This window comes from Oncorhynchus kisutch, unplaced genomic scaffold (assembly GCF_002021735.2).
Source record: "Oncorhynchus kisutch isolate 150728-3 unplaced genomic scaffold, Okis_V2 scaffold3955, whole genome shotgun sequence".
Lineage (NCBI taxonomy): Eukaryota > Metazoa > Chordata > Actinopteri > Salmoniformes > Salmonidae > Oncorhynchus > Oncorhynchus kisutch.
In genome coordinates, this window is record NW_022265900.1 from 82,645 (window position 1) to 110,424 (window position 27,780).

General features: G+C 50.3%; 2 protein-coding genes across 2 annotated transcripts; both read left to right on the forward strand.

Annotated features, from left to right (window-relative positions):
• The first annotated feature begins 6,836 nt into the window (after positions 1 to 6,836).
• Positions 6,837 to 10,898, forward strand: LOC116372479 (histone H3). Its single transcript, XM_031821284.1, has one exon. It carries the CDS (start codon positions 7,147 to 7,149, stop codon positions 7,555 to 7,557), a length of 411 nt encoding a protein of 136 aa, XP_031677144.1. The 5' UTR covers positions 6,837 to 7,146; the 3' UTR covers positions 7,558 to 10,898.
• Positions 10,899 to 17,463: 6,565 nt separating this feature from the next.
• Positions 17,464 to 25,290, forward strand: LOC116372477 (histone H3-like). Its single transcript, XM_031821282.1, has 2 exons — positions 17,464 to 17,862; positions 24,874 to 25,290. The coding sequence occupies exons 1-2, from the start codon at positions 17,464 to 17,466 to the stop codon at positions 25,288 to 25,290; spliced, it is 816 nt and encodes a 271-aa protein (XP_031677142.1).
• Positions 25,291 to 27,780: the final 2,490 nt, after the last annotated feature.

The window sequence follows — 27,780 nt, forward strand, 5'->3', positions numbered from 1 at the left end:
GTATATCTCTCTAGTCACCCCCAAAACCAAATCTTTCTTTGGCCGCCTCTCCTTCCTTCCAGTTCTCTGCTGCCAATGACTGGAAGGAAGTAGAAAAATCTGTGAAACTGGAAACACTTATCTCCCTCACTAGCTTTAAGCACCAACTGTCAGAGCAGCTCACAGATTACTGCACCTGTACATAGCCCACCTATAATTTAGGCCAAACAACTACCTCTTTCCCTACTGTATTTAATGAATGAATTAATTTAGCTCCTTTGCACCCCATTATTTTTATTGCTACTTTGGACATTTCTTCCATTTGCAAATCTACCATTCCAGTGTTTGACTTGCTATATTGTATTTACTTTGCCACCATGGCCTTTTTTTGACCTTTACCTCCCTTATCTCACCTCATTTGCTCACATGGTATATAGACTTGTTTATACTGTATTATTGACTGTATGTTTGTTTTACTCCATGTGTAAGTCTGTGTCGTTGTATGTGTCAAACTGCTTTGCTTTATCTTGGCTAGGTCGCAATTGTAAATGAGAAGTTGTTCTCAACTTGCCTACCTGGTTAAATAAAGGTGAAATAAAAAAATAAATAAAAAATGTGTCTATTTGATTAGGATTAGGACTTTTCCTCTATGTGTCGCACTTCCATTTCCACTGTCATTTATGCTGCAGGCTAATTACTACCAATGTCATTGTGGTCCAAGTTCAACTCCTAGCCTATAGGGTGTGGTAACAGGCCCTCTGTTATTTGTTGTTGTACTCTGCATGTGAAGTATCTGCACTGTAGCCTATAGAGGAACTAAGCCCTTGATAATAGGGGAACGCAAGCAGTTGAAGGGAACAAGTGGCAGAGTCTAACCTGCTGTTGAACACAAACTCCCAGTCCTATGATGTTGCTCTGTGAAGGAGGTTAGCTTTTCAGCATTCAATTCATGGCAGCCTTCTTCTCCCTGGTTGATTTGTGAATGTGAGTGATTCGAGAATGTTTGGCTTTGGTATCCAAGGTGTTTGAGATTGTTGAGGACCAGTGTTCCGAGGGGCTGACTGTGACATCATAAAGCGGAATGTAGTTAGTGTGCTGTTTGAGGGATTCCAATTCAGTCCGTTGCGGCCTTCCAGGCAGCGCAGTTGTGCTTCAAGTGTGCTCTCTGTGTGATGACTTGTTGTGCGCCTACACGGACGGAGTACAGCTACGAACGGAGGTGACATTTGGGGTAAGCCTAAGCCTTTTCGTAACCTTAACCTATTTCTTCTAACTTGCTATGCTTTGTGCTTTGATGACACTAGCTGCATCCCAGCTAGTTGAACGCTTGTCAGTCGTTCTCGGCAGCCACTAAGTACAGGTAAGAGACAATTATGGCAACAATAAGTTGTAAGATGAAACCTAGTCACATCTGAGATGTGAATCAACTGCACCGATTGATAAATCGCCAGTATGTGTCCTTGGGCCTCATTTGTCCCCTTTGCAATGACCTGTTGAGATCATTCGATGCAACATCTGAGGCTATCTGGCCTATAAAGGATCCACCTCATACCACTATTTCCATAATATAAGGCTATGTTATTGGTTTTTGAAAAAAGTACCATACAATATTTGCACATCCCTATCACCTCTGTACGCATAGGAAAACGATCCCTTTATTGTGTGTGTGTGTTGGGTGGGTGTCTGAGGAATGTTTTACAGCGTTTCAGCTTGCAGAGGTGTCACCACCCTTCCCATGGCCACCTGGATCCTGTCTTGGGAAGAAAAAGAAGAATGATGTTATTACATGGCCTTAAAGAGCTACATGACTGCTGAGGTGACATTACGGACCCCTTAGGATTTGTAGCGTTCCTTGTGTATTTGTTTCCCGTATATGTTCCACTTCGTTTCTCCTTTGTACTTGTGACACTATTTGAGGTTTTAACGCCTATCTCTATTAGGTGTGACTGGCAACTGCAGTGGGTTGAATCCTACTAGTTCAGTGTTTCCCAACTCCAGGCAGGGGTAGAGTAGCCATTTTTGTTGTAGCGCTGGAGAGGCACAGCTGATTGAAAGAGTTGAATCAGGTGCAACAACAACAACAACAACAACAACAACAAGAAGAACAACACCAATCAATGTGAAGAGTGGGACACAGATTAGTAGTGGATCCCCCAGTTGTCACAGTTGGGCCTTGTGTTCAACATAGCTCAGTATTTGAGTGTGTTTCCCGCGCATGTAAGTAGCTTTCATTTCTTCTTCCTCCATAGTTCCCTAGAACGAACGCCCTCCCCTTTGCAGCAGAGGCCAGGCAAAAGCGCGCGCTTTCTGTGCCACTGGCTTCAATCAGGTCCACCAAACGCAGATAATAAGAGCACCAAGCCCCAAAAATTGCGTCATTCATTCACTTGAACTCAGCTAGCGAACTACACGATGTCTGGAAGAGGTAAAGGCGGCAAGGGACTCGGAAAAGGAGGCGCCAAGCGTCACCGTAAGGTTCTCCGCGATAACATCCAGGGAATCACCAAGCCCGCCATTCGCCGTCTGGCTCGCCGTGGCGGCGTGAAGCGTATCTCCGGCCTGATCTACGAGGAGACCCGCGGTGTCCTGAAGGTGTTCCTTGAGAACGTGATCCGTGACGCCGTCACCTACACCGAGCACGCCAAGAGGAAGACCGTTACGGCCATGGACGTGGTCTACGCTCTGAAACGCCAGGGACGCACCCTGTACGGTTTCGGCGGTTAAACGCACTCTTTTCGGAACGTCAACATCCCGACTTGAACCCAAAGGCTCTTTTAAGAGCCACCCACATCCGCTTCAAAAGGGCCAAATCCATTGTAGGAAACCATGAGCCACTCTTGAGTGGACAGGGAGGGAGTGTTAAATGACAGGAGGCTATGTTCAGTACAGTCGTATTAAACCACGAGCCACTCTGAGTGGACGGGGAGGGAGTGTTCATGACAGGAGGCTATGTTCAGTGCAGGCTTTGCGTACAGTCGTATTACGAGACACCTGAAATAAAGGCACCACGCCTGGGAAATCCCCACCAAGTCCAAAAAGGGGTGCCTTATGTCTGGCCATTGCATGGATCTTTTTTTGAAACACACCATTCCCCACCAGTGACAGAGCATAGGCTATGGAATAAGGGGGGGGGGGGGGGACAGGTCTTTGTTAGGGAAGCAAGCCTCTGAGTGGAAGGCTCTTATGCGCGCTCAGCTCCACTGGGCAAATGGCAGGGGCGCCTATGAGAAAGCAGGGGTGTGTCCACGGCCGGCGAATTAGCTTAGCTTCGTCTTCATAAGACGGAAAGGGCTCTCCACCCCCTCATTCGTTTGTGAGAAGCAACGAGACACCAGCATCATGCCCGAGCCAGCAAAGTCCGCGCCCAAGAAGGGCTCCAAGAAAGCCGTCACCAAGACCGCAGGGAAAGGCGGCAAGAAACGCCGAAAGTCGAGGAAGGAGAGCTACGCCATTTACGTGTACAAAGTCCTGAAGCAGGTCCACCCCGATACCGGCATCTCCTCCAAGGCCATGGGAATCATGAACTCGTTCGTGAACGACATCTTCGAGCGTATCGCCGGAGAGTCGTCTCGCCTGGCCCACTACAACAAGCGTTCCACCATCACCTCCAGGGAGATCCAGACCGCAGTGCGCCTGCTGCTCCCCGGAGAGCTGGCCAAGCACGCAGTGTCCGAGGGCACCAAGGCCGTGACCAAGTACACCAGCTCCAAATAAACAGCGCATTTGGAGTGCTGTAGTAACCCAAAGGCTCTTTTAAGAGCCACCCACCCTGTCAGTGAAAAAAGCAAATCCATGTGTGTTTGTGTGGAGGACATGTGTCCAATTGTGGGGAGGGGGGGGGATAAAGGATGCTGACATGAACAGGGTAGGAATGTGTGCATGCCAGTAGAACACAGTGAGGGGGAGTCCAATGACTGGAGACTGTATCACTTTAGGCCGAAGCAGGGACCCTCTGCACACATGAAGAACAGTCTCCGAGCAAGTGACGTCACCGATTGAAACTAGCCGTTCCACCTGTACAAGAGGGGGGGGAGGAGGAGGAGAAGAAGAGCCTCCAAATCTCTCTCTCTCTCTCTCTCGGCCTATATCAGGGCGAACAAGCACATGGGGCGCCAGCCTCCATAGCGCCGGCCGCACAGCCAGACACCAAGACCCACAGACACAAAGACGGGCACGAGTCACGCTGCGGAGTCAAGCGAGGAAGGACTGCGAGAGAGAAGGGCACAAAAGCCTATCTCGGCCTGTTCACAGACAGACGAGCTGAGTGAGCTCAACTACTTTGGCCCTCACCTCATCTGCTTTTGAAAGAGACACACAGAGAGAGAGACCACCTAGCAGAAGAAAAAAACACACACTGTGCACAAAGAGCAGGCTCCAAATCCAACTAAAGGACTAATAAACATCACACACAGTGTATTATTTCCTGTGCCTCCTGGACACATGACGAATACAAGGTGAAACTAGTCTCAGCCAGGCCTCACAAGTGCATGTGTTTTAAGGTCCCCAAAAGAGCTCTCCTTTAAAACACCAAGGAGCACATCAGGGGACGCCAAACCATTTGATTCCCTTGCCAGACATCTCGGCTCACTCCACAATCAATGGTGCTCGCAATCGGATGCACTTTTAGGCCATTTAGGAGACAAATAGCACAGGAAAAGCAGTGCGCACCGCTCCACCCGACAGTCGAACGGTGAGGTTTTGAGCGAGTCGCAGCAAAATGCACGGGGCTTCTGCAGCCCACATGACTTTATTCTGAACGGACACAAGTCTGCTCGCTGGGCCGTTCGCTTTTGGGCCAAAAACACGGCTCCGTCGGTGACTTTTGGCCCGATATTGGCGACCAGAAAACACAAGTGAAAGAGCATTTGGCCAGCCCGGAGAAGCCGAGCTGGGTGGCTTGAGTCTACATGGTTCTCATGTCGCGTTTAAGGCCAGCCCCCTGCACGGTGTAGAGCTTCAATAGCGCAGAGCAGCGTCTACAGCAAAGTACTCCTCCTCACAGACTACCGTAGTGTTGTAAGTGTGTGTGTTTACCGGACCGAACGACAGACATGGCAGAAGTCGCACCAGCACCCGCCGCCGCCGCGCCGGCCAAGGCACCCAAGAAGAAGGCAGCAGCCAAGCCCAAGAAAGCGGGACCCAGCGTAGGCGAGCTCATCGTCAAGGCGGTGTCCGCCTCCAAGGAGAGGAGCGGCGTGTCCCTGGCCGCGCTCAAGAAGTCTCTGGCGGCAGGCGGCTACGACGTGGAGAAGAACAACTCCCGTGTCAAGATCGCCGTCAAGAGCCTCGTCACCAAGGGCACCCTGGTCCAGACCAAGGGCACCGGTGCCTCCGGCTCCTTCAAGCTCAACAAGAAGGCCGTCGAGGCAAAGAAGCCCGCCAAGAAAGCCGCAGCCCCCAAAGCTAAGAAGGTGGCCGCCAAGAAGCCCGCCGCCGCCAAGAAGCCCAAGAAGGTAGCAGCCAAGAAGGCCGTGGCCGCAAAGAAGTCCCCCAAGAAGGCCAAGAAGCCCGCTACACCCAAAAAGGCCGCCAAGAGCCCAAAGAAGGTGAAGAAGCCCGCCGCAGCGGCCAAGAAAGCGGCCAAGAGCCCCAAGAAGGCTACCAAGGCAGTGAAGCCCAAAGCCGCCAAGCCCAAGGCAGCCAAGGCCAAGAAGGCAGCCCCCAAGAAGAAGTAAACCTATTCCAAACAGTGTTCTTTCTACTCGACACATGTTGTTACCACAAAAGGCTCTTTTAAGAGCCACCCACCTCTTTCCATAAAAGCGCATGTCATTCCATGTACGTCCTACCTACCTACCTACCTGTGGTGCAAAAGATATGAAATGAATGACTTACGCACCACATGTTCGAGTGGCTAAATGGCTTTACATTTGTCACTCAAGAGTGCAGCACCCTCACCAGTCAACATTGGTGTGATATGTGTTAGAATTCGCATGTCACATTGATCCTGATAATAAGAGGAATACATACTATAGTGTGTTGGACAGCAGCCATTTGTATTATGAGCCACTCTCGAATTGATTGATACATGTTTCAGTGATTTGAGTTGTCACTTTGGCGCTCCCGCCAATGAGAAAAAGTAACAAAAGTCGGAGGGAAACAGAGTAGCCTAGCCCTTGTCACTCTGCTGCCTGCGGGCGGGCGGGCTTAGGGCTGACTGTCTGTCTCTCCCTCACTCCAATTGGATAAGGGCACACCGGTCCAGTGGCCAATCGATGCCTCTTGTGGCGAGGTATAAGTAAGGCTCTCGAGGTGGCCAGCGCCTCATTGAGACTTTCTGTGACATACTGAAGCTACCAATATGAGCGGAAGAGGCAAAACCGGAGGCAAGGCCAGGGCGAAGGCAAAGACACGTTCATCCCGTGCCGGGCTCCAGTTCCCCGTGGGCCGTGTGCACAGGCTGCTGCGCAAAGGCAACTACGCCGAGCGTGTGGGCGCTGGCGCACCAGTCTACCTGGCCGCAGTGCTCGAGTACCTGACTGCTGAGATCCTGGAGTTGGCCGGAAACGCTGCCCGTGACAACAAGAAGACTCGTATCATCCCCCGTCACCTGCAGCTGGCAGTCCGTAACGACGAGGAGCTGAACAAACTGCTTGGCGGCGTGACCATCGCTCAGGGTGGTGTTCTGCCCAACATCCAGGCAGTGCTGCTCCCCAAGAAGACTGAGAAGGCCGTCAAAGCCAAGTAAAATCGCTGGTGCGGCTGCAACTTGACTACTCAACCCCCAAAGGCTCTTTTAAGAGCCAACCACCTAGCTCAGCAAAAGCGCAAAGTGTCCTTTGTATGCCTGGCCAACTATTTGGCGCGTTTGTTAGATACACACATAAACACGGCACAGTATCAAGTGCCCACATGAGGCCTAAAATGAAGAATAACAAGTACTAGGCTAGAATGAGAGAGCATTATTGCGCGTAAAGAGTAACGTTGCTCGCGGCCCTAACAAAAGACCCAAGCGGGCCTCGGCGAGGGAGGGGGTTGCATTTTGGGGCGGCACGGAGAGGCCGAGCCTCCCGTCCAATGGGCGGCGGAGGAGGCCTCCGCAACGGGCCAATCAGGGCGGTGCGGAGATGGTGACCAATCAGCAGACGCCGCTGCCGGCTTTATAAACTTCACATAGGCATTTGGAGGCTATACTCCGACTGTGAAAGAAGGAAGCTAGCTAGCGCCATGGCCAGAACCAAGCAAACCGCTCGCAAATCCACCGGTGGCAAAGCACCCAGGAAGCAGCTCGCCACCAAGGCTGCGCGCAAGAGCGCCCCGGCCACCGGCGGCGTGAAGAAGCCTCACCGTTACAGGCCCGGCACCGTGGCTCTTAGAGAGATCCGTCGTTACCAGAAGTCCACTGAGCTGCTGATCCGCAAACTGCCTTTCCAGCGCCTGGTGCGAGAAATTGCCCAGGACTTTAAGACCGACCTGCGCTTCCAGAGTTCCGCAGTGATGGCCCTGCAGGAAGCAAGCGAGGCTTACCTGGTCGGCCTGTTCGAGGACACCAACCTGTGCGCCATCCACGCCAAGAGGGTGACCATCATGCCCAAGGACATCCAGCTGGCCCGTCGTATTCGCGGAGAGCGCGCATAAACGATGACCTGATCTCCAAAATCCCCCAAAGGCTCTTTTAAGAGCCACCTCCATATTTCAGTCAAAAAGGCACAATTGTTCCATTTGTACACGCCCCTTTCCCACAGTTTTCCCTGCTCTCGAGTCCCTACAGACCGTGGTTCGATTCCAGGCTGTATCACCACCGGCCGTGATTGTAAATAAGAGTTTGTTCTTAACTGACTTGAGTCGTTTCAATAACGCTCTCTATATGTGATTAGATGTATGCCTAGAGTAGAAGAGGGGAAAATACAGTAGCAGTAATGAGTGATAGTAATGATATAGGGCAAAAAGTGGCGAAAATGGTCACTATGTAGCTAAGAACAACTGACTTTGAAAGTCCCATGTTGCAGTGCCGCTGATGAGAGGGGAAAAGTTTTACCGTGGAGCACGGAGGCCATCTAGTGGTTAAACGCGGGTACTGTCAGCGTGTGAGCACGTCATAGTTGCTCCCTATTGGTATTTGATCTTCAGGCCAGTGTTTCCCAAACTCGGTCCTCGGGTCCCCAAGTGGGGTACGTTGTGTTTTTTCGAATCCAATTGCTCTTGGAATGTAACATGCTAGAGTATGTCTTTTCCTTTGTGAAAATGGCCATTCAATCATTTCTGGGCCATGTGACATTCCTCGATGGCCCAAAAAATCCATGTTTTGATCCGATCATTACAACGTTAGCTGTGTGCACCCCATAATTCATGCGACTGACTAAGCTATTGAAAGTCAAATGATATATCTCTGTCCAGCGCAAGTGAAAGGTGGTCGAAAAAAAGTGGTACCAACGTTTTGGTTGAAGGTACAGGAAATGTTGTAGGCCACCCAATTAGACGTGATATTATTAAGTCGCCCTTTTGTGCTTGTTTGTGTGAGTGCATAGGTAAGTTGTTTCGATATGGTGGAATAAATGGAGAAATGAAAGGAATGTATTTAGTGGGATGAATTCAGTGTGCGATTGAATATTCCAATGCCATACCCATTGTTAGTCCTTTAGACTAGATCCGAGATCCCTTAAGAGAATGAAGAGAAAAGGTATCAGGACGGCAGGAATCAATAGATGTAATCATCAAGGGCTTGCAAAAGAGCTGTTACGAAACAGGACACAAGCAGCCGGGATGATTGCCCTATTAGTAGTTGACCAATTACAAAATAGCAATCAGCAATGCGGGCAGGTACGTGTTGATTGCTGTATTGGCTTCGTAAATAGGCTTCATAAGGAACTAAATGGCTCAGCACATGACACCTTCACAGTGGAGAATATTTGATACTACTGACTTCCGTTGAGTCGAGTCGTGTGTCCTTGACGTGATTTGAAGTCGACTTCTGATGTGGGATTTAGTTCATTTTTAAAAGAAGATTTGCTGAGGAATCGAAATGATAAGACAAAGTAAAGGCCCTAAATACAGGCTGCCAGTTAAATGCAGCAATGACACGGCTAAAGTGTGTAATTGCCGGACCAAAGAGCAGGAATTGTCTGCTGTTGCATCTTCACTCATGAGACAGGTAATAGCGGAGCTCCGTGGTGCTGAAAAGGACAGCGCCCCTGGCCATTTGCCAAAGCCTATTTCCCGTTGGAGGGATTCTTGACATGCTATAGGCACAGTTCAGTACACCCCTCATCCAACAGACAGACCCCCTCCTGTAATTGGTCCCAGAATCATCCACTTGATTCCCGACCACCAACCGATTCTCGGGGTGCATTGGTGTAAAATGTGGTCGTCGAGATAAAGTTCTATAGGCTACATGGGGTAATGGCATCTGGAGCTTTTTTTTTGGAGCTACCTACACCAGTAGGAGAGCTTACAGATAAAGAGTGCACTAGGCTAGAGAGAAAAGTAGCATTCCGTTTTTCATAAAGTAGGTCAATGTAACTTACCCTCTTTTGATACTTGAGAAACATACATTCACATGATGTCCAAATCTGCAAGAGACAAACCAGCAGAAAATCAGCAGGTGAACAAAAGGGTTAAGTGAATATGATTTAAGAGCAGTCAAATGAAGTAATAGTGACATAGATTGTAAGAACTGAAATCTACCATGTGAACATTGCATTGTGGCTTTAGAAGAGCATGTATTTGTAGATGAATGACAGATTAGGTTTGGTGACAAAGTAACTGTATAATTTGAGGTACTCTACATGAGCATGTGTTTGCCTATTTGATGATCTGTTGGTAGTTAATGTTTGATTTTGACCACGTACTTGTTGTGACAATTGCATCAGGTTGAGGGAGAAATGCTCTGTGTGGCCATTGTGAGTGGCACTTCTGATCCAGCAGGTGGTGTTAAGATCCCTCCCTATGTGGCTTGAATGATGAGCCAGTGTTGGCTAAATGACTTGTGGTCCAGTGGGTGGCGGTGAAATGCCTCCCTATCTATATGACTTGACCTATTCCTTTGACATTGTTCACTTGGAGATGATTCCGGTCTTCTTCGTGTCCTCTTCATGAGCACTTCTGCATGTCTTCCTTCCTGTCTTGCCATGTGTGTTTTTGTTAGATATCACTGGGCACATTCCTAACGTGGAGGTCGTTTGCATAGCTCATGTCATGTGGATATATAAAGTATTGTATTGTAAGGTATGTTAGTCTACGGACTGTCTGACATGGCTCGTCCATATATTGATGTATTCCAATTCCATTTGGGTGTATTGTGTGGAATGTTGGAACATGGTTCGATCTTACTTGTTAGACTTGACTGTGCTGTTGGAGCTAGTAACACAAGCATTTCTGCTAAACAGGTGTATGTATATCTCTCTAGTCACCCCCAAAACCAAATCTTTCTTTGGCCGCCTCTCCTTCCTTCCAGTTCTCTGCTGCCAATGACTGGAAGGAAGTAGAAAAATCTGTGAAACTGGAAACACTTATCTCCCTCACTAGCTTTAAGCACCAACTGTCAGAGCAGCTCACAGATTACTGCACCTGTACATAGCCCACCTATAATTTAGGCCAAACAACTACCTCTTTCCCTACTGTATTTAATGAATGAATTAATTTAGCTCCTTTGCACCCCATTATTTTTATTGCTACTTTGGACATTTGTTCCATTTGCAAATCTACCATTCCAGTGTTTGACTTGCTATATTGTATTTACTTTGCCACCATGGCCTTTTTTTGACCTTTACCTCCCTTATCTCACCTCATTTGCTCACATGGTATATAGACTTGTTTATACTGTATTATTGACTGTATGTTTGTTTTACTCCATGTGTAAGTCTGTGTCGTTGTATGTGTCAAACTGCTTTGCTTTATCTTGGCTAGGTCGCAATTGTAAATGAGAAGTTGTTCTCAACTTGCCTACCTGGTTAAATAAAGGTGAAATAAAAAAATAAATAAAAAAATGTGTCTATTTGATTAGGATTAGGACTTTTCCTCTATGTGTCGCACTTCCATTTCCACTGTCATTTATGCTGCAGGCTAATTACTACCAATGTCATTGTGGTCCAAGTTCAACTCCTAGCCTATAGGGTGTGGTAACAGGCCCTCTGTTATTTGTTGTTGTACTCTGCATGTGAAGTATCTGCACTGTAGCCTATAGAGGAACTAAGCCCTTGATAATAGGGGAACGCAAGCAGTTGAAGGGAACAAGTGGCAGAGTCTAACCTGCTGTTGAACACAAACTCCCAGTCCTATGATGTTGCTCTGTGAAGGAGGTTAGCTTTTCAGCATTCAATTCATGGCAGCCTTCTTCTCCCTGGTTGATTTGTGAATGTGAGTGATTCGAGAATGTTTGGCTTTGGTATCCAAGGTGTTTGAGATTGTTGAGGACCAGTGTTCCGAGGGGCTGACTGTGACATCATAAAGCGGAATGTAGTTAGTGTGCTGTTTGAGGGATTCCAATTCAGTCCGTTGCGGCCTTCCAGGCAGCGCAGTTGTGCTTCAAGTGTGCTCTCTGTGTGATGACTTGTTGTGCGCCTACACGGACGGAGTACAGCTACGAACGGAGGTGACATTTGGGGTAAGCCTAAGCCTTTTCGTAACCTTAACCTATTTCTTCTAACTTGCTATGCTTTGTGCTTTGATGACACTAGCTGCATCCCAGCTAGTTGAACGCTTGTCAGGCGTTCTCGGCAGCCACTAAGTACAGGTAAGAGACAATTATGGCAACAATAAGTTGTAAGATGAAACCTAGTCACATCTGAGATGTGAATCAACTGCACCGATTGATAAATCGCCAGTATGTGTCCTTGGGCCTCATTTGTCCCCTTTGCAATGACCTGTTGAGATCATTCGATGCAACATCTGAGGCTATCTGGCCTATAAAGGATCCACCTCATACCACTATTTCCATAATATAAGGCTATGTTATTGGTTTTTGAAAAAAGTACCATACAATATTTGCACATCCCTATCACCTCTGTACGCATAGGAAAACGATCCCTTTATTGTGTGTGTGTGTTGGGTGGGTGTCTGAGGAATGTTTTACAGCGTTTCAGCTTGCAGAGGTGTCACCACCCTTCCCATGGCCACCTGGATCCTGTCTTGGGAAGAAAAAGAAGAATGATGTTATTACATGGCCTTAAAGAGCTACATGACTGCTGAGGTGACATTACGGACCCCTTAGGATTTGTAGCGTTCCTTGTGTATTTGTTTCCCGTATATGTTCCACTTCGTTTCTCCTTTGTACTTGTGACACTATTTGAGGTTTTAACGCCTATCTCTATTAGGTGTGACTGGCAACTGCAGTGGGTTGAATCCTACTAGTTCAGTGTTTCCCAACTCCAGGCAGGGGTAGAGTAGCCATTTTTGTTGTAGCGCTGGAGAGGCACAGCTGATTGAAAGAGTTGAATCAGGTGCAACAACAACAACAACAACAACAACAAGAAGAACAACACCAATCAATGTGAAGAGTGGGACACAGATTAGTAGTGGATCCCCCAGTTGTCACAGTTGGGCCTTGTGTTCAACATAGCTCAGTATTTGAGTGTGTTTCCCGCGCATGTAAGTAGCTTTCATTTCTTCTTCCTCCATAGTTCCCTAGAACGAACGCCCTCCCCTTTGCAGCAGAGGCCAGGCAAAAGCGCGCGCTTTCTGTGCCACTGGCTTCAATCAGGTCCACCAAACGCAGATAATAAGAGCACCAAGCCCCAAAAATTGCGTCATTCATTCACTTGAACTCAGCTAGCGAACTACACGATGTCTGGAAGAGGTAAAGGCGGCAAGGGACTCGGAAAAGGAGGCGCCAAGCGTCACCGTAAGGTTCTCCGCGATAACATCCAGGGAATCACCAAGCCCGCCATTCGCCGTCTGGCTCGCCGTGGCGGCGTGAAGCGTATCTCCGGCCTGATCTACGAGGAGACCCGCGGTGTCCTGAAGGTGTTCCTTGAGAACGTGATCCGTGACGCCGTCACCTACACCGAGCACGCCAAGAGGAAGACCGTTACGGCCATGGACGTGGTCTACGCTCTGAAACGCCAGGGACGCACCCTGTACGGTTTCGGCGGTTAAACGCACTCTTTTCGGAACGTCAACATCCCGACTTGAACCCAAAGGCTCTTTTAAGAGCCACCCACATCCGCTTCAAAAGGGCCAAATCCATTGTAGGAAACCATGAGCCACTCTTGAGTGGACAGGGAGGGAGTGTTAAATGACAGGAGGCTATGTTCAGTACAGTCGTATTAAACCACGAGCCACTCTGAGTGGACGGGGAGGGAGTGTTCATGACAGGAGGCTATGTTCAGTGCAGGCTTTGCGTACAGTCGTATTACGAGACACCTGAAATAAAGGCACCACGCCTGGGAAATCCCCACCAAGTCCAAAAAGGGGTGCCTTATGTCTGGCCATTGCATGGATCTTTTTTTGAAACACACCATTCCCCACCAGTGACAGAGCATAGGCTATGGAATAAGGGGGGGGGGGGGGGGGGACAGGTCTTTGTTAGGGAAGCAAGCCTCTGAGTGGAAGGCTCTTATGCGCGCTCAGCTCCACTGGGCAAATGGCAGGGGCGCCTATGAGAAAGCAGGGGTGTGTCCACGGCCGGCGAATTAGCTTAGCTTCGTCTTCATAAGACGGAAAGGGCTCTCCACCCCCTCATTCGTTTGTGAGAAGCAACGAGACACCAGCATCATGCCCGAGCCAGCAAAGTCCGCGCCCAAGAAGGGCTCCAAGAAAGCCGTCACCAAGACCGCAGGGAAAGGCGGCAAGAAACGCCGAAAGTCGAGGAAGGAGAGCTACGCCATTTACGTGTACAAAGTCCTGAAGCAGGTCCACCCCGATACCGGCATCTCCTCCAAGGCCATGGGAATCATGAACTCGTTCGTGAACGACATCTTCGAGCGTATCGCCGGAGAGTCGTCTCGCCTGGCCCACTACAACAAGCGTTCCACCATCACCTCCAGGGAGATCCAGACCGCAGTGCGCCTGCTGCTCCCCGGAGAGCTGGCCAAGCACGCAGTGTCCGAGGGCACCAAGGCCGTGACCAAGTACACCAGCTCCAAATAAACAGCGCATTTGGAGTGCTGTAGTAACCCAAAGGCTCTTTTAAGAGCCACCCACCCTGTCAGTGAAAAAAGCAAATCCATGTGTGTTTGTGTGGAGGACATGTGTCCAATTGTGGGGAGGGGGGGGGGATAAAGGATGCTGACATGAACAGGGTAGGAATGTGTGCATGCCAGTAGAACACAGTGAGGGGGAGTCCAATGACTGGAGACTGTATCACTTTAGGCCGAAGCAGGGACCCTCTGCACACATGAAGAACAGTCTCCGAGCAAGTGACGTCACCGATTGAAACTAGCCGTTCCACCTGTACAAGAGGGGGGGGAGGAGGAGGAGAAGAAGAGCCTCCAAATCTCTCTCTCTCTCTCTCTCGGCCTATATCAGGGCGAACAAGCACATGGGGCGCCAGCCTCCATAGCGCCGGCCGCACAGCCAGACACCAAGACCCACAGACACAAAGACGGGCACGAGTCACGCTGCGGAGTCAAGCGAGGAAGGACTGCGAGAGAGAAGGGCACAAAAGCCTATCTCGGCCTGTTCACAGACAGACGAGCTGAGTGAGCTCAACTACTTTGGCCCTCACCTCATCTGCTTTTGAAAGAGACACACAGAGAGAGAGACCACCTAGCAGAAGAAAAAAACACACACTGTGCACAAAGAGCAGGCTCCAAATCCAACTAAAGGACTAATAAACATCACACACAGTGTATTATTTCCTGTGCCTCCTGGACACATGACGAATACAAGGTGAAACTAGTCTCAGCCAGGCCTCACAAGTGCATGTGTTTTAAGGTCCCCAAAAGAGCTCTCCTTTAAAACACCAAGGAGCACATCAGGGGACGCCAAACCATTTGATTCCCTTGCCAGACATCTCGGCTCACTCCACAATCAATGGTGCTCGCAATCGGATGCACTTTTAGGCCATTTAGGAGACAAATAGCACAGGAAAAGCAGTGCGCACCGCTCCACCCGACAGTCGAACGGTGAGGTTTTGAGCGAGTCGCAGCAAAATGCACGGGGCTTCTGCAGCCCACATGACTTTATTCTGAACGGACACAAGTCTGCTCGCTGGGCCGTTCGCTTTTGGGCCAAAAACACGGCTCCGTCGGTGACTTTTGGCCCGATATTGGCGACCAGAAAACACAAGTGAAAGAGCATTTGGCCAGCCCGGAGAAGCCGAGCTGGGTGGCTTGAGTCTACATGGTTCTCATGTCGCGTTTAAGGCCAGCCCCCTGCACGGTGTAGAGCTTCAATAGCGCAGAGCAGCGTCTACAGCAAAGTACTCCTCCTCACAGACTACCGTAGTGTTGTAAGTGTGTGTGTTTACCGGACCGAACGACAGACATGGCAGAAGTCGCACCAGCACCCGCCGCCGCCGCGCCGGCCAAGGCACCCAAGAAGAAGGCAGCAGCCAAGCCCAAGAAAGCGGGACCCAGCGTAGGCGAGCTCATCGTCAAGGCGGTGTCCGCCTCCAAGGAGAGGAGCGGCGTGTCCCTGGCCGCGCTCAAGAAGTCTCTGGCGGCAGGCGGCTACGACGTGGAGAAGAACAACTCCCGTGTCAAGATCGCCGTCAAGAGCCTCGTCACCAAGGGCACCCTGGTCCAGACCAAGGGCACCGGTGCCTCCGGCTCCTTCAAGCTCAACAAGAAGGCCGTCGAGGCAAAGAAGCCCGCCAAGAAAGCCGCAGCCCCCAAAGCTAAGAAGGTGGCCGCCAAGAAGCCCGCCGCCGCCAAGAAGCCCAAGAAGGTAGCAGCCAAGAAGGCCGTGGCCGCAAAGAAGTCCCCCAAGAAGGCCAAGAAGCCCGCTACACCCAAAAAGGCCGCCAAGAGCCCAAAGAAGGTGAAGAAGCCCGCCGCAGCGGCCAAGAAAGCGGCCAAGAGCCCCAAGAAGGCTACCAAGGCAGTGAAGCCCAAAGCCGCCAAGCCCAAGGCAGCCAAGGCCAAGAAGGCAGCCCCCAAGAAGAAGTAAACCTATTCCAAACAGTGTTCTTTCTACTCGACACATGTTGTTACCACAAAAGGCTCTTTTAAGAGCCACCCACCTCTTTCCATAAAAGCGCATGTCATTCCATGTACGTCCTACCTACCTACCTACCTGTGGTGCAAAAGATATGAAATGAATGACTTTACGCACCACATGTTCGAGTGGCTAAATGGCTTTACATTTGTCACTCAAGAGTGCAGCACCCTCACCAGTCAACATTGGTGTGATATGTGTTAGAATTCGCATGTCACATTGATCCTGATAATAAGAGGAATACATACTATAGTGTGTTGGACAGCAGCCATTTGTATTATGAGCCACTCTCGAATTGATTGATACATGTTTCAGTGATTTGAGTTGTCACTTTGGCGCTCCCGCCAATGAGAAAAAGTAACAAAAGTCGGAGGGAAACAGAGTAGCCTAGCCCTTGTCACTCTGCTGCCTGCGGGCGGGCGGGCGGGCTTAGGGCTGACTGTCTGTCTCTCCCTCACTCCAATTGGATAAGGGCACACCGGTCCAGTGGCCAATCGATGCCTCTTGTGGCGAGGTATAAGTAAGGCTCTCGAGGTGGCCAGCGCCTCATTGAGACTTTCTGTGACATACTGAAGCTACCAATATGAGCGGAAGAGGCAAAACCGGAGGCAAGGCCAGGGCGAAGGCAAAGACACGTTCATCCCGTGCCGGGCTCCAGTTCCCCGTGGGCCGTGTGCACAGGCTGCTGCGCAAAGGCAACTACGCCGAGCGTGTGGGCGCTGGCGCACCAGTCTACCTGGCCGCAGTGCTCGAGTACCTGACTGCTGAGATCCTGGAGTTGGCCGGAAACGCTGCCCGTGACAACAAGAAGACTCGTATCATCCCCCGTCACCTGCAGCTGGCAGTCCGTAACGACGAGGAGCTGAACAAACTGCTTGGCGGCGTGACCATCGCTCAGGGTGGTGTTCTGCCCAACATCCAGGCAGTGCTGCTCCCCAAGAAGACTGAGAAGGCCGTCAAAGCCAAGTAAAATCGCTGGTGCGGCTGCAACTTGACTACTCAACCCCCAAAGGCTCTTTTAAGAGCCAACCACCTAGCTCAGCAAAAGCGCAAAGTGTCCTTTGTATGCCTGGCCAACTATTTGGCGCGTTTGTTAGATACACACATAAACACGGCACAGTATCAAGTGCCCACATGAGGCCTAAAATGAAGAATAACAAGTACTAGGCTAGAATGAGAGAGCATTATTGCGCGTAAAGAGTAACGTTGCTCGCGGCCCTAACAAAAGACCCAAGCGGGCCTCGGCGAGGGAGGGGGTTGCATTTTGGGGCGGCACGGAGAGGCCGAGCCTCCCGTCCAATGGGCGGCGGAGGAGGCCTCCGCAACGGGCCAATCAGGGCGGTGCGGAGATGGTGACCAATCAGCAGACGCCGCTGCCGGCTTTATAAACTTCACATAGGCATTTGGAGGCTATACTCCGACTGTGAAAGAAGGAAGCTAGCTAGCGCCATGGCCAGAACCAAGCAAACCGCTCGCAAATCCACCGGTGGCAAAGCACCCAGGAAGCAGCTCGCCACCAAGGCTGCGCGCAAGAGCGCCCCGGCCACCGGCGGCGTGAAGAAGCCTCACCGTTACAGGCCCGGCACCGTGGCTCTTAGAGAGATCCGTCGTTACCAGAAGTCCACTGAGCTGCTGATCCGCAAACTGCCTTTCCAGCGCCTGGTGCGAGAAATTGCCCAGGACTTTAAGACCGACCTGCGCTTCCAGAGTTCCGCAGTGATGGCCCTGCAGGAAGCAAGCGAGGCTTACCTGGTCGGCCTGTTCGAGGACACCAACCTGTGCGCCATCCACGCCAAGAGGGTGACCATCATGCCCAAGGACATCCAGCTGGCCCGTCGTATTCGCGGAGAGCGCGCATAAACGATGACCTGATCTCCAAAATCCCCCAAAGGCTCTTTTAAGAGCCACCTCCATATTTCAGTCAAAAAGGCACAATTGTTCCATTTGTACACGCCCCTTTCCCACAGTTTTCCCTGCTCTCGAGTCCCTACAGACCGTGGTTCGATTCCAGGCTGTATCACCACCGGCCGTGATTGTAAATAAGAGTTTGTTCTTAACTGACTTGAGTCGTTTCAATAACGCTCTCTATATGTGATTAGATGTATGCCTAGAGTAGAAGAGGGGAAAATACAGTAGCAGTAATGAGTGATAGTAATGATATAGGGCAAAAAGTGGCGAAAATGGTCACTATGTAGCTAAGAACAACTGACTTTGAAAGTCCCATGTTGCAGTGCCGCTGATGAGAGGGGAAAAGTTTTACCGTGGAGCACGGAGGCCATCTAGTGGTTAAACGCGGGTACTGTCAGCGTGTGAGCACGTCATAGTTGCTCCCTATTGGTATTTGATCTTCAGGCCAGTGTTTCCCAAACTCGGTCCTCGGGTCCCCAAGTGGGGTACGTTGTGTTTTTTCGAATCCAATTGCTCTTGGAATGTAACATGCTAGAGTATGTCTTTTCCTTTGTGAAAATGGCCATTCAATCATTTCTGGGCCATGTGACATTCCTCGATGGCCCAAAAAATCCATGTTTTGATCCGATCATTACAACGTTAGCTGTGTGCACCCCATAATTCATGCGACTGACTAAGCTATTGAAAGTCAAATGATATATCTCTGTCCAGCGCAAGTGAAAGGTGGTCGAAAAAAAGTGGTACCAACGTTTTGGTTGAAGGTACAGGAAATGTTGTAGGCCACCCAATTAGACGTGATATTATTAAGTCGCCCTTTTGTGCTTGTTTGTGTGAGTGCATAGGTAAGTTGTTTCGATATGGTGGAATAAATGGAGAAATGAAAGGAATGTATTTAGTGGGATGAATTCAGTGTGCGATTGAATATTCCAATGCCATACCCATTGTTAGTCCTTTAGACTAGATCCGAGATCCCTTAAGAGAATGAAGAGAAAAGGTATCAGGACGGCAGGAATCAATAGATGTAATCATCAAGGGCTTGCAAAAGAGCTGTTACGAAACAGGACACAAGCAGCCGGGATGATTGCCCTATTAGTAGTTGACCAATTACAAAATAGCAATCAGCAATGCGGGCAGGTACGTGTTGATTGCTGTATTGGCTTCGTAAATAGGCTTCATAAGGAACTAAATGGCTCAGCACATGACACCTTCACAGTGGAGAATATTTGATACTACTGACTTCCGTTGAGTCGAGTCGTGTGTCCTTGACGTGATTTGAAGTCGACTTCTGATGTGGGATTTAGTTCATTTTTAAAAGAAGATTTGCTGAGGAATCGAAATGATAAGACAAAGTAAAGGCCCTAAATACAGGCTGCCAGTTAAATGCAGCAATGACACGGCTAAAGTGTGTAATTGCCGGACCAAAGAGCAGGAATTGTCTGCTGTTGCATCTTCACTCATGAGACAGGTAATAGCGGAGCTCCGTGGTGCTGAAAAGGACAGCGCCCCTGGCCATTTGCCAAAGCCTATTTCCCGTTGGAGGGATTCTTGACATGCTATAGGCACAGTTCAGTACACCCCTCATCCAACAGACAGACCCCCCCCTGTAATTGGTCCCAGAATCATCCACTTGATTCCCGACCGCGTTCCTTGTGTATTTGTTTCCCGTATATGTTCCACTTCGTTTCTCCTTTGTACTTGTGACACTATTTGAGGTTTTAACGCCTATCTCTATTAGGTGTGACTGGCAACTGCAGTGGGTTGAATCCTACTAGTTCAGTGTTTCCCAACTCCAGGCAGGGGTAGAGTAGCCATTTTTGTTGTAGCGCTGGAGAGGCACAGCTGATTGAAAGAGTTGAATCAGGTGCAACAACAACAACAACAACAACAAGAAGAACAACACCAATCAATGTGAAGAGTGGGACACAGATTAGTAGTGGATCCCCCAGTTGTCACAGTTGGGCCTTGTGTTCAACATAGCTCAGTATTTGAGTGTGTTTCCCGCGCATGTAAGTAGCTTTCATTTCTTCTTCCTCCATAGTTCCCTAGAACGAACGCCCTCCCCTTTGCAGCAGAGGCCAGGCAAAAGCGCGCGCTTTCTGTGCCACTGGCTTCAATCAGGTCCACCAAACGCAGATAATAAGAGCACCAAGCCCCAAAAATTGCGTCATTCATTCACTTGAACTCAGCTAGCGAACTACACGATGTCTGGAAGAGGTAAAGGCGGCAAGGGACTCGGAAAAGGAGGCGCCAAGCGTCACCGTAAGGTTCTCCGCGATAACATCCAGGGAATCACCAAGCCCGCCATTCGCCGTCTGGCTCGCCGTGGCGGCGTGAAGCGTATCTCCGGCCTGATCTACGAGGAGACCCGCGGTGTCCTGAAGGTGTTCCTTGAGAACGTGATCCGTGACGCCGTCACCTACACCGAGCACGCCAAGAGGAAGACCGTTACGGCCATGGACGTGGTCTACGCTCTGAAACGCCAGGGACGCACCCTGTACGGTTTCGGCGGTTAAACGCACTCTTTTCGGAACGTCAACATCCCGACTTGAACCCAAAGGCTCTTTTAAGAGCCACCCACATCCGCTTCAAAAGGGCCAAATCCATTGTAGGAAACCATGAGCCACTCTTGAGTGGACAGGGAGGGAGTGTTAAATGACAGGAGGCTATGTTCAGTACAGTCGTATTAAACCACGAGCCACTCTGAGTGGACGGGGAGGGAGTGTTCATGACAGGAGGCTATGTTCAGTGCAGGCTTTGCGTACAGTCGTATTACGAGACACCTGAAATAAAGGCACCACGCCTGGGAAATCCCCACCAAGTCCAAAAAGGGGTGCCTTATGTCTGGCCATTGCATGGATCTTTTTTTGAAACACACCATTCCCCACCAGTGACAGAGCATAGGCTATGGAATAAGGGGGGGGGGGGGGGGGGGGACAGGTCTTTGTTAGGGAAGCAAGCCTCTGAGTGGAAGGCTCTTATGCGCGCTCAGCTCCACTGGGCAAATGGCAGGGGCGCCTATGAGAAAGCAGGGGTGTGTCCACGGCCGGCGAATTAGCTTAGCTTCGTCTTCATAAGACGGAAAGGGCTCTCCACCCCCTCATTCGTTTGTGAGAAGCAACGAGACACCAGCATCATGCCCGAGCCAGCAAAGTCCGCGCCCAAGAAGGGCTCCAAGAAAGCCGTCACCAAGACCGCAGGGAAAGGCGGCAAGAAACGCCGAAAGTCGAGGAAGGAGAGCTACGCCATTTACGTGTACAAAGTCCTGAAGCAGGTCCACCCCGATACCGGCATCTCCTCCAAGGCCATGGGAATCATGAACTCGTTCGTGAACGACATCTTCGAGCGTATCGCCGGAGAGTCGTCTCGCCTGGCCCACTACAACAAGCGTTCCACCATCACCTCCAGGGAGATCCAGACCGCAGTGCGCCTGCTGCTCCCCGGAGAGCTGGCCAAGCACGCAGTGTCCGAGGGCACCAAGGCCGTGACCAAGTACACCAGCTCCAAATAAACAGCGCATTTGGAGTGCTGTAGTAACCCAAAGGCTCTTTTAAGAGCCACCCACCCTGTCAGTGAAAAAAGCAAATCCATGTGTGTTTGTGTGGAGGACATGTGTCCAATTGTGGGGAGGGGGGGGGATAAAGGATGCTGACATGAACAGGGTAGGAATGTGTGCATGCCAGTAGAACACAGTGAGGGGGAGTCCAATGACTGGAGACTGTATCACTTTAGGCCGAAGCAGGGACCCTCTGCACACATGAAGAACAGTCTCCGAGCAAGTGACGTCACCGATTGAAACTAGCCGTTCCACCTGTACAAGAGGGGGGGGAGGAGGAGGAGAAGAAGAGCCTCCAAATCTCTCTCTCTCTCTCTCGGCCTATATCAGGGCGAACAAGCACATGGGGCGCCAGCCTCCATAGCGCCGGCCGCACAGCCAGACACCAAGACCCACAGACACAAAGACGGGCACGAGTCACGCTGCGGAGTCAAGCGAGGAAGGACTGCGAGAGAGAAGGGCACAAAAGCCTATCTCGGCCTGTTCACAGACAGACGAGCTGAGTGAGCTCAACTACTTTGGCCCTCACCTCATCTGCTTTTGAAAGAGACACACAGAGAGAGAGACCACCTAGCAGAAGAAAAAAACACACACTGTGCACAAAGAGCAGGCTCCAAATCCAACTAAAGGACTAAAACATCACACACAGTGTATTATTTCCTGTGCCTCCTGGACACATGACGAATACAAGGTGAAACTAGTCTCAGCCAGGCCTCACAAGTGCATGTGTTTTAAGGTCCCCAAAAGAGCTCTCCTTTAAAACACCAAGGAGCACATCAGGGGACGCCAAACCATTTGATTCCCTTGCCAGACATCTCGGCTCACTCCACAATCAATGGTGCTCGCAATCGGATGCACTTTTAGGCCATTTAGGAGACAAATAGCACAGGAAAAGCAGTGCGCACCGCTCCACCCGACAGTCGAACGGTGAGGTTTTGAGCGAGTCGCAGCAAAATGCACGGGGCTTCTGCAGCCCACATGACTTTATTCTGAACGGACACAAGTCTGCTCGCTGGGCCGTTCGCTTTTGGGCCAAAAACACGGCTCCGTCGGTGACTTTTGGCCCGATATTGGCGACCAGAAAACACAAGTGAAAGAGCATTTGGCCAGCCCGGAGAAGCCGAGCTGGGTGGCTTGAGTCTACATGGTTCTCATGTCGCGTTTAAGGCCAGCCCCCTGCACGGTGTAGAGCTTCAATAGCGCAGAGCAGCGTCTACAGCAAAGTACTCCTCCTCACAGACTACCGTAGTGTTGTAAGTGTGTGTGTTTACCGGACCGAACGACAGACATGGCAGAAGTCGCACCAGCACCCGCCGCCGCCGCGCCGGCCAAGGCACCCAAGAAGAAGGCAGCAGCCAAGCCCAAGAAAGCGGGACCCAGCGTAGGCGAGCTCATCGTCAAGGCGGTGTCCGCCTCCAAGGAGAGGAGCGGCGTGTCCCTGGCCGCGCTCAAGAAGTCTCTGGCGGCAGGCGGCTACGACGTGGAGAAGAACAACTCCCGTGTCAAGATCGCCGTCAAGAGCCTCGTCACCAAGGGCACCCTGGTCCAGACCAAGGGCACCGGTGCCTCCGGCTCCTTCAAGCTCAACAAGAAGGCCGTCGAGGCAAAGAAGCCCGCCAAGAAAGCCGCAGCCCCCAAAGCTAAGAAGGTGGCCGCCAAGAAGCCCGCCGCCGCCAAGAAGCCCAAGAAGGTAGCAGCCAAGAAGGCCGTGGCCGCAAAGAAGTCCCCCAAGAAGGCCAAGAAGCCCGCTACACCCAAAAAGGCCGCCAAGAGCCCAAAGAAGGTGAAGAAGCCCGCCGCAGCGGCCAAGAAAGCGGCCAAGAGCCCCAAGAAGGCTACCAAGGCAGTGAAGCCCAAAGCCGCCAAGCCCAAGGCAGCCAAGGCCAAGAAGGCAGCCCCCAAGAAGAAGTAAACCTATTCCAAACAGTGTTCTTTCTACTCGACACATGTTGTTACCACAAAAGGCTCTTTTAAGAGCCACCCACCTCTTTCCATAAAAGCGCATGTCATTCCATGTACGTCCTACCTACCTACCTACCTGTGGTGCAAAAGATATGAAATGAATGACTTACGCACCACATGTTCGAGTGGCTAAATGGCTTTACATTTGTCACTCAAGAGTGCAGCACCCTCACCAGTCAACATTGGTGTGATATGTGTTAGAATTCGCATGTCACATTGATCCTGATAATAAGAGGAATACATACTATAGTGTGTTGGACAGCAGCCATTTGTATTATGAGCCACTCTCGAATTGATTGATACATGTTTCAGTGATTTGAGTTGTCACTTTGGCGCTCCCGCCAATGAGAAAAAGTAACAAAAGTCGGAGGGAAACAGAGTAGCCTAGCCCTTGTCACTCTGCTGCCTGCGGGCGGGCGGGCTTAGGGCTGACTGTCTGTCTCTCCCTCACTCCAATTGGATAAGGGCACACCGGTCCAGTGGCCAATCGATGCCTCTTGTGGCGAGGTATAAGTAAGGCTCTCGAGGTGGCCAGCGCCTCATTGAGACTTTCTGTGACATACTGAAGCTACCAATATGAGCGGAAGAGGCAAAACCGGAGGCAAGGCCAGGGCGAAGGCAAAGACACGTTCATCCCGTGCCGGGCTCCAGTTCCCCGTGGGCCGTGTGCACAGGCTGCTGCGCAAAGGCAACTACGCCGAGCGTGTGGGCGCTGGCGCACCAGTCTACCTGGCCGCAGTGCTCGAGTACCTGACTGCTGAGATCCTGGAGTTGGCCGGAAACGCTGCCCGTGACAACAAGAAGACTCGTATCATCCCCCGTCACCTGCAGCTGGCAGTCCGTAACGACGAGGAGCTGAACAAACTGCTTGGCGGCGTGACCATCGCTCAGGGTGGTGTTCTGCCCAACATCCAGGCAGTGCTGCTCCCCAAGAAGACTGAGAAGGCCGTCAAAGCCAAGTAAAATCGCTGGTGCGGCTGCAACTTGACTACTCAACCCCCAAAGGCTCTTTTAAGAGCCAACCACCTAGCTCAGCAAAAGCGCAAAGTGTCCTTTGTATGCCTGGCCAACTATTTGGCGCGTTTGTTAGATACACACATAAACACGGCACAGTATCAAGTGCCCACATGAGGCCTAAAATGAAGAATAACAAGTACTAGGCTAGAATGAGAGAGCATTATTGCGCGTAAAGAGTAACGTTGCTCGCGGCCCTAACAAAAGACCCAAGCGGGCCTCGGCGAGGGAGGGGGTTGCATTTTGGGGCGGCACGGAGAGGCCGAGCCTCCCGTCCAATGGGCGGCGGAGGAGGCCTCCGCAACGGGCCAATCAGGGCGGTGCGGAGATGGTGACCAATCAGCAGACGCCGCTGCCGGCTTTATAAACTTCACATAGGCATTTGGAGGCTATACTCCGACTGTGAAAGAAGGAAGCTAGCTAGCGCCATGGCCAGAACCAAGCAAACCGCTCGCAAATCCACCGGTGGCAAAGCACCCAGGAAGCAGCTCGCCACCAAGGCTGCGCGCAAGAGCGCCCCGGCCACCGGCGGCGTGAAGAAGCCTCACCGTTACAGGCCCGGCACCGTGGCTCTTAGAGAGATCCGTCGTTACCAGAAGTCCACTGAGCTGCTGATCCGCAAACTGCCTTTCCAGCGCCTGGTGCGAGAAATTGCCCAGGACTTTAAGACCGACCTGCGCTTCCAGAGTTCCGCAGTGATGGCCCTGCAGGAAGCAAGCGAGGCTTACCTGGTCGGCCTGTTCGAGGACACCAACCTGTGCGCCATCCACGCCAAGAGGGTGACCATCATGCCCAAGGACATCCAGCTGGCCCGTCGTATTCGCGGAGAGCGCGCATAAACGATGACCTGATCTCCAAAATCCCCCAAAGGCTCTTTTAAGAGCCACCTCCATATTTCAGTCAAAAAGGCACAATTGTTCCATTTGTACACGCCCCTTTCCCACAGTTTTCCCTGCTCTCGAGTCCCTACAGACCGTGGTTCGATTCCAGGCTGTATCACCACCGGCCGTGATTGTAAATAAGAGTTTGTTCTTAACTGACTTGAGTCGTTTCAATAACGCTCTCTATATGTGATTAGATGTATGCCTAGAGTAGAAGAGGGGAAAATACAGTAGCAGTAATGAGTGATAGTAATGATATAGGGCAAAAAGTGGCGAAAATGGTCACTATGTAGCTAAGAACAACTGACTTTGAAAGTCCCATGTTGCAGTGCCGCTGATGAGAGGGGAAAAGTTTTACCGTGGAGCACGGAGGCCATCTAGTGGTTAAACGCGGGTACTGTCAGCGTGTGAGCACGTCATAGTTGCTCCCTATTGGTATTTGATCTTCAGGCCAGTGTTTCCCAAACTCGGTCCTCGGGTCCCCAAGTGGGGTACGTTGTGTTTTTTCGAATCCAATTGCTCTTGGAATGTAACATGCTAGAGTATGTCTTTTCCTTTGTGAAAATGGCCATTCAATCATTTCTGGGCCATGTGACATTCCTCGATGGCCCAAAAAATCCATGTTTTGATCCGATCATTACAACGTTAGCTGTGTGCACCCCATAATTCATGCGACTGACTAAGCTATTGAAAGTCAAATGATATATCTCTGTCCAGCGCAAGTGAAAGGTGGTCGAAAAAAAGTGGTACCAACGTTTTGGTTGAAGGTACAGGAAATGTTGTAGGCCACCCAATTAGACGTGATATTATTAAGTCGCCCTTTTGTGCTTGTTTGTGTGAGTGCATAGGTAAGTTGTTTCGATATGGTGGAATAAATGGAGAAATGAAAGGAATGTATTTAGTGGGATGAATTCAGTGTGCGATTGAATATTCCAATGCCATACCCATTGTTAGTCCTTTAGACTAGATCCGAGATCCCTTAAGAGAATGAAGAGAAAAGGTATCAGGACGGCAGGAATCAATAGATGTAATCATCAAGGGCTTGCAAAAGAGCTGTTACGAAACAGGACACAAGCAGCCGGGATGATTGCCCTATTAGTAGTTGACCAATTACAAAATAGCAATCAGCAATGCGGGCAGGTACGTGTTGATTGCTGTATTGGCTTCGTAAATAGGCTTCATAAGGAACTAAATGGCTCAGCACATGACACCTTCACAGTGGAGAATATTTGATACTACTGACTTCCGTTGAGTCGAGTCGTGTGTCCTTGACGTGATTTGAAGTCGACTTCTGATGTGGGATTTAGTTCATTTTTAAAAGAAGATTTGCTGAGGAATCGAAATGATAAGACAAAGTAAAGGCCCTAAATACAGGCTGCCAGTTAAATGCAGCAATGACACGGCTAAAGTGTGTAATTGCCGGACCAAAGAGCAGGAATTGTCTGCTGTTGCATCTTCACTCATGAGACAGGTAATAGCGGAGCTCCGTGGTGCTGAAAAGGACAGCGCCCCTGGCCATTTGCCAAAGCCTATTTCCCGTTGGAGGGATTCTTGACATGCTATAGGCACAGTTCAGTACACCCCTCATCCAACAGACAGACCCCCTCCTGTAATTGGTCCCAGAATCATCCACTTGATTCCCGACCACCAACCGATTCTCGGGGTGCATTGGTGTAAAATGTGGTCGTCGAGATAAAGTTCTATAGGCTACATGGGGTAATGGCATCTGGAGCTTTTTTTTTGGAGCTACCTACACCAGTAGGAGAGCTTACAGATAAAGAGTGCACTAGGCTAGAGAGAAAAGTAGCATTCCGTTTTTCATAAAGTAGGTCAATGTAACTTACCCTCTTTTGATACTTGAGAAACATACATTCACATGATGTCCAAATCTGCAAGAGACAAACCAGCAGAAAATCAGCAGGTGAACAAAAGGGTTAAGTGAATATGATTTAAGAGCAGTCAAATGAAGTAATAGTGACATAGATTGTAAGAACTGAAATCTACCATGTGAACATTGCATTGTGGCTTTAGAAGAGCATGTATTTGTAGATGAATGACAGATTAGGTTTGGTGACAAAGTAACTGTATAATTTGAGGTACTCTACATGAGCATGTGTTTGCCTATTTGATGATCTGTTGGTAGTTAATGTTTGATTTTGACCACGTACTTGTTGTGACAATTGCATCAGGTTGAGGGAGAAATGCTCTGTGTGGCCATTGTGAGTGGCACTTCTGATCCAGCAGGTGGTGTTAAGATCCCTCCCTATGTGGCTTGAATGATGAGCCAGTGTTGGCTAAATGACTTGTGGTCCAGTGGGTGGCGGTGAAATGCCTCCCTATCTATATGACTTGACCTATTCCTTTGACATTGTTCACTTGGAGATGATTCCGGTCTTCTTCGTGTCCTCTTCATGAGCACTTCTGCATGTCTTCCTTCCTGTCTTGCCA